At 35.4% G+C, this 6,932-nt stretch overlaps 1 protein-coding gene across 3 annotated transcripts; it reads left to right on the top strand.

Moving 5' to 3' along the window:
* Window positions 757–6,518, top strand: LOC109831667 (probable ribosome biogenesis protein RLP24). 3 transcript variants are annotated; one of them, XM_020399042.1, is made up of 6 exons: window positions 757–928; window positions 1,016–1,067; window positions 3,511–3,615; window positions 5,574–5,687; window positions 5,798–5,934; window positions 6,042–6,518. In XM_020399042.1, the coding sequence occupies exons 3-6, from the start codon at window positions 3,535–3,537 to the stop codon at window positions 6,211–6,213; spliced, it is 504 nt and encodes a 167-aa protein (XP_020254631.1). In that variant the 5' UTR covers window positions 757–928; window positions 1,016–1,067; window positions 3,511–3,534; the 3' UTR covers window positions 6,214–6,518. The 3 variants fall into 3 exon arrangements, 2 of the variants coding, with proteins under 2 accessions (XP_020254631.1, XP_020254630.1); XR_002244521.1 differs by lacking the exons at window positions 757–928; window positions 1,016–1,067 and adding an exon at window positions 1,935–2,045 and having other exon boundaries at window positions 6,042–6,270; window positions 6,304–6,518; XM_020399041.1 differs by lacking the exons at window positions 757–928; window positions 1,016–1,067 and adding an exon at window positions 1,935–2,045.

The raw sequence follows: 6,932 nt of genomic DNA, 5'->3' as shown, positions 1-6,932 counted from the left end.
TGCCCGGCCCGGGCCCGGTTTTCCGGGCCGGGCCGGCCCGGATGGACAGCCCTACATCCTTCTTTGGTGCATTTTAACTTGAAATTCTATCATACATAATTGTAGTCCTACTTAACCAAGAAAAACAAGGGCCTTGAGAAGTAGCACACAATTTGATACAATCAGGCATTATTATACACGCAAAGAAACGACCATAAAATTTATTCTAATAATTATTAAGTATTTATTTTAAACTATCATATATCAATGGGCATATAAGCACTTGAAAGTTGTATGATGACTATGTATCCCGGCCAATTAATTTCATTAGGGCAGTATTGCCCTTTTAACTCATGTTTAATGGAGTTTTTAATAGAGAGTTAAAATAGGACTAAATTTACGTCTAATCAGAGATACAAAGACGAAGTTGAGAAAAAATAAATAAATAGGAGGAGCAATTTGAGTATGGATTAGGGGCGGAAGTGAACCGAATAATTAATAAAAAGTTCGGTTATTATTCGTCTAGGTATTCGATCAAGTTCGATTCGACGGTTCATTTAGAACCAAACAAATAACTTTTAGTATCCGGTTTATGAATGAATAGAATTTAACCGAAGTGTATGTTCGATTCCGGAGTTCATTAACTATTCGATTAGTTTTTGCATTTTAGTCCTATTAATTGAACTTATTGCAAATTTACTTGTGTAAAATTTTATTTACAAATGTCACCCATATAAATAGGTGAGAGTGGTTTCTAGGGTTCTCACTTTTCTCGTTCTGTTTCAGTCAGCCTCCTCCTTCAGATTCTAGGGCTCGGGTTTTCACTGTTCTCCCTCGAAGCTCTTCGTCGCTCGAATCTCGCCGCCGACTCCTCCCTCGAAGCTCGTCGTCCCTCGAAGATCGTCGTTTACTCCTCCCTCGACCGTCTTCCCTCTCGAGTCATCAAAATGTAAGTTGAAGCTTAAGGTTACCACCATTATTCCCGATTTTTAATTTATACTGATCGCTAAAGGTTGCTTCTTTATGCCTTTCACAGATAATTTTGCACAAGATCTGTAATTTCAATCGGCTTCGTTTAATCGTCGGAGGTGAACTCTCATCTTTCTTCACTACCTAATAATCCGGCTCAATGTTTTTCTCTAGTGGCAAGCGACGTAAATTATTAGCGATACCATTAGTTATCATTGATGCTCTGATGTCCATTTGATTTGCTCGGCCTTCAAAATAGGAGTTATTAGTATGCTTAAGTGACTTAGAGAGGAGTTGCGTGCTTTGTTTGATAAGTAAAGCTACAACTTTGTCCTCTGATGACCTATGATTTTATGATGGGAAATCAAGATATTTGGGTCTTGATTCAGTGTGAAATTTAGTATTTTTATTCTGTTTTGATTTTTAAGCAATTGAAAACGATTTTTTCATAACATGATGCATGTTGATTTATGTACTATTCGAGTCAAATTCGAATAGTAATGTGATACTGACCTACTGGGTAAGTTGGTAACTTGGTAATTGCTATATTGTTGTAGATTCCAAATATATTGATTTTCGAATAATTGGCGAATAGATATCGAATAGTTGATGAATAACTTGATATCAAAACCAGGAAATATTGTTAATCGAATGTTCGCAAATAGTTACCGAACACGTACACAACTAAACGAAGCGAATTCGAATTCTGAATATTATTCGAGGCGATCTCGAACACGAATACGAATAGTGCTATTTGCGCCGAATTCGAATTCGAATAAGACGATATTTGTTCAGATTCGATTCGTTTCCACCCCTAGTAAATGGCCTTTTACCCTATTGAAAATCAGTGTAAATTTTTACAATATGGTGAGACAATTTTGCCTTATCACATTAAATCAACGGCCGACATATACTCTCCACGTAACCAACGGCTGAGATTTGGCCCCTTCTCTTCTCAAAGCCCTAACTTCTTTTCTTCGCCCCTCTATCTCTCTCTCTCTTTTCTCCGCGCTCTTAGCTCTCCGGTCCTCCCCCTCCCCCTGGTCCGCCGTCTCCACCTTCGTCATCAACTCCTCCGGCGCCGTCCACGACCTCGGGTGCTGTTATTTCCTCGGTTAATAGTTTTTTTGCTAATTATTTTCGCATTTTCCATCATTTATTGATCTCTAATGCCCTTCTAATAGATAGATTCCTTTACCCATGTTATCTTTCCCCCCTCGTCATTGATGTAAATTTCTCTACATTTGTTATCCTTTCTATGGATTACTTCTGTTCGCGTTATGCAGTCTGTATGATAAAGTTGTTCATTTCATGTTCTCTAGTAATCTTTTAAAAGACGACATGCTTCCTTACGACTCTAATTATTAGGTCTTAATTAGGGATTATTTTTATGTTTTGATAAATAAAAAAATCTAAATTATATTGTAAACGAATAACCCTAGTCATTTAATTTTAAATAATTATAGGATAATTTTTAATTTCCTATTCCAATCGTATTCTTTCCGACTACTCATCTAGGAGTATGGTTTATATTTCTCTTTTCTAGATTGTCTTTAACTTTTGTTGGATGTAGTTTGGTTACGTGGTGGCAATCGCAAACTTGTCTTTGATTTTTTTGCTTATGTATGGCAATTGCATGCTCGTCTTCGCTAACTTTTGGGTTTTTGTGCCAAATAAGACCAATGTAAAATGATCTAACTAGCAGTGGTTATCTATTTACATTTCTTCTAACGGTACATTTGTCGATATTGCAAGAAAGGGCTTCAAATAAGCATAAATTACTGCTGTTTTTGAGAAGCCTGACTTGTGCTTTGTTTGAATTCAAGAAAAAGAAACTATGTTTTTATTTATTTTAATTTCCTTGCTTACGAGTTTCATTGACTAAGAAGCACATTTTCTTCTTGGTTACATGTCATTGCTGTCTTTTTATAAGGGAAAAAAAGTGAGCCACTCATTTTTTAAATTATATACCTTAGCTATTTAAACCATTTGTTATTACCTTTCCTTGAAGCAAGCAGGCTCCTTTTCAGTGAACTTACTGCAACCATCAGTCATCACCACTTTTTCCCCCCCTTGTCACAACTTTTTAATCTTGCTGCTTGTCTTTGATTCTCTTTCTGCGAATATGTCATTTAGTAGTATCTTCCATGCATCAACGATTTTGACACGCCCGACAGATGACCTTGTGCTGCATGTTTTCATGCACAAAAGTAATTTACTAATTGATCCGAGCTAGGTTAGGTGTACTCTACGGATTGCTACTTAAGGAAAAGGCTGCTTGAATGTAGATTTTTAATGAAGTTTGCTTCTTGTGTTTCATGTTTGAATGTGCACTTGCATGCTGAATTAGTGTTAGCCTATCTACTTATAACCTTAATAGGTCATTTGTCTTGGTAAATGTCTTAATATGTCCATCTGTTGTCTTGAAAAATGTCATTTTCTCGATATAGAAGCAATATTTCACTGGTTCTAGCCATTTATTGTTCTCAAGTACTGCATGCTAAGCCTACTTGGTTTATGGCCTCTCTTGAAATATTTTAATGTTACCATGCTTTGTTTCAGCGGTCTACTTGATCAGGAACTACAATGAGGTTAGAGAAGTGCTGGTTCTGTTCATCCACCATATACCCTGGGCATGGGATTCAGTTTGTTCGCAATGATGCAAAGGTAGGATCCTATTCTTCCATAATTATGATGAATGTCATGTTTTTGGCTTATTGTTGAATTTTTTGAGTTTATTTGTAGGTTGTTTACTAAAATTATTTACAAAGTGATGCATAGATTTATGTTTGTGACAAGAAATTCATGTTGTCTGGATAGTAGCTTTAGTAGTTTTTGTTATGATTAGTGCTATTTCACGAGGATCTTGCTTAATGCACTTTAAAAATTATCCAAAAGAAGTAGTTTACTTTAAACCCTCATCAACAGTATGCTTCTACCATTATCATTATGATCGCAATATCAACCTTTCCCTAACATAGTTTGGTCCTTTACTATTAATGTCATCACTATCATTATTCAATATTTTTCCCACAATATTGCTTCTTTTATGAAGCTCAACTCAAAGTTGTTGAAGCTTTATAGGAGTCAGTATTTTTTTTTAAACATTGGGTCTTAACATAACATCCATATGACTTGGTGTCATAAATCATGTGAAGATCATGACAGTGAATATGAACTTGCTAGAAGAGCTTCAGTAGGAGAAGTGGTATATGTTTATTAATATAGGTGAAGATTAAAACTTAAATAATAGAGATCAAAGACAGAAAGTTTGTGTGCTTGGGTGGATAAAGTCAAGGAACAAAAGAAATTAAACATCTGGAAATGTGATTTTGGCATCTTTACGCATATCAAGATAGTGAAGTGGGAAGTTTCTGAATATTTTAGAAGAACATATAATGGAAATAGTGACTCTAGTTCCTTTACTCTTTTAAAAGAACATATACTGCAAATAGTGTCTGTGTGCATAGAAGAAAGGAAAAGAAAACTCACATAAGAAATCCCTTCCATTTGATACTATTTGGATGTACTGCAAAACACTACGATGACACTTTTATACAAATAGTCAACTGTTATATATATATTATGCTGAATTGAAAAGTAACTTTGAGATATGCTGATATATTAGAAAATAAACTAAAGAGATCCTTAGATTACAAATGAACCATTCTTTCTAAGGTAATATTATTATTGGAAAGAGTTTTTAATCTGTAATTTCCTTAACCATTAAATGTCGTGCACCAAACTGGGCAGGGAAGTTGGTTACAATTTTGTACGTTCACTTCTTGTGTTTTGCAAGAATGTTTGTTTGCTGTCACAAAGTATAGTCCGCTCTATATTTTCCAAACTAAATTGACAGTCGCTGCAAAGAATATGAAGATCATAAGGAAAAACACATTTGGATTATAATATGTAATTGTAGAATATAGATTATACATATTTTATTTGAACTACATAATGAAAATGGCTCTATGATTTTGCAAAAAACTATATATTGAAAATGATATGACAAAATCTTACTCTTTATGGGTATGCATTCACATTGTTAATTCAATCATTAGTGACATGGTATATAATCAAATTAACATGAATATAACTATGAATATGCAAGTACTTGTAATAACTTTCCTATATTATCTTGTTTATTCTTTTGTTTTGTGAAAAATTAAATTGGAAAATAATGTAAAATTTAAAAATGAATATTCTTTGAAGTTCTTCCAGAAGTTTCTTCAACAAATGATAATCATCATCTGTGGGGCTCTGGCCTTCTGGGATGCTGGAATCTAAACCTCATACTATGATATTTTCGTTGTCAGGACTTGAAATGTGTTGGGAGAGTAAAAGAGGTGTCCACAAGTATTCAAGCATGGTAGTGTCTTGTACATCAAGGAACCAAAAGAATTGAAATGTCCTTGAAATCACATCTAGTGTAGACGCTGACATGATCCCAGTCTTTTTCACTTTGCTATACTTTCTTATCAAATGAACAAGCAGTTACATTTGTGATTTTCGTTGTTATATATTGTATGTATACTATAATACACACAGAATGGATATCCAGGTATTAGATTTTGTTAGCTAGTCTACCGTAACTTCTCGCATTCTTACAACCAATTCCTCTGCAGATCTTCAGGTTCTGCAGATCAAAATGCCACAAGAACTTCAAAATGAAACGAAATCCTCGCAAAGTGAAGTGGACAAAGGCCTACAGGCGATTGCATGGAAAGGATATGACGCAGGTATGTGAAATAACCCGAAGCCTACTAATTGTCCTCCAAAACTGGCTACTCACGTTACTTTTCGAATTTTCATAAGCTTGTTAACTAATTGCTACTTTTTTTTAAAAAAGGACTCTACCTTTGAGTTTGAGAGGAAGAGAAATAGGCCAGAGAGATATGATAGAAATGTTACTGAGAAGATACTGAAGGCCATTAAGAAGATTGACAAGGTCAGAGTAACTAGAGAGGCAAAGCACCACGAAAAGAGGTATGTTTCGCCTACTTTTTCTTCCGATTTCGATGCCACTTCTTCTTTCTTTCGATTCTGTTTTCGGATTCCCATTTGAATTTTGCGTTTTTGGGGCATAACCACAGGATGAAGGGGAAGAAGCAGAAAGAGCAGAAGGAAGCAGCGAGAGAATTGGACCAGAGCATCAACTTGGTCAAGGCTCCTCTTGCTCTTCAACAGGATTCTTCGCTTACTCTCCCGAAGATCAAAGTCAAAGTTTCCCAATCACAGGCAGAGGTCTCAGCGATGGAGGAGTAACGAATATTTACCGTGGATGTCATGACATCATTACACCTCCATTTCTGCACTCTATATTTACTCTTGTGTGATGTTTCTTTTGAAATATGGTTAATGTCTGGTTTAATACAAATACTGTCAGGATTACTAGAAACGAAGTAGCCTTTGATAGATTAGGCTAAAGACTTAAAACTATTGATTATCATATTTTTGTCGAAGGGAGTTCTTGCGTCTGTTCTACGAGCTCTCGTTGGTTTTGTAGACACATCTGCTGGTGTTCTGTTTTCGTTCGTTGTCTGAAGAAAAATGATTGAGATTAAATTTTCGCAGGGTTTAATGTTTGAATCTGTTTTTGAACAGTGAATCTCTTGGCAAAAAGATTTACAGCTGGACAGCTGTTTGTTGTAGCTATGGCATTAAGATGTTTTTTGTTTTTTTTCCCCGCCCCTCTTGGTGGCGAGCGGGACTACGGGTGTTTTGTTTGGCAAATCATAGGCTAATTCCACAAAACTCCCTTGAACTTTTGGGCTGTTGCGTATAACCCCTTGAGCTTTGTTTATCTAGTTTAACCCATTGAACTCTGAGGTATACCAACAAAACCTCCTGAGTTTTTATATTTTTCAGGTATGTCAGAAAACCCCCTGAACTCTTGACATTTTCTTGTAGGACCTCCTACTTGTATTCTGAAAATAACTAAAATGTTGTCAAAGGACAAAATCTCTATTTTTTTTAAAATTTAT

The sequence above is a fragment of the Asparagus officinalis genome, chromosome 2, assembly GCF_001876935.1.
Source record: "Asparagus officinalis chromosome 2, Aspof.V1, whole genome shotgun sequence".
In the NCBI taxonomy this organism is placed as follows: domain Eukaryota; kingdom Viridiplantae; phylum Streptophyta; class Magnoliopsida; order Asparagales; family Asparagaceae; genus Asparagus; species Asparagus officinalis.
Note: the sequence above shows the minus strand (reverse complement) of the source record. Positions and strands in the feature narration are given on the sequence as shown.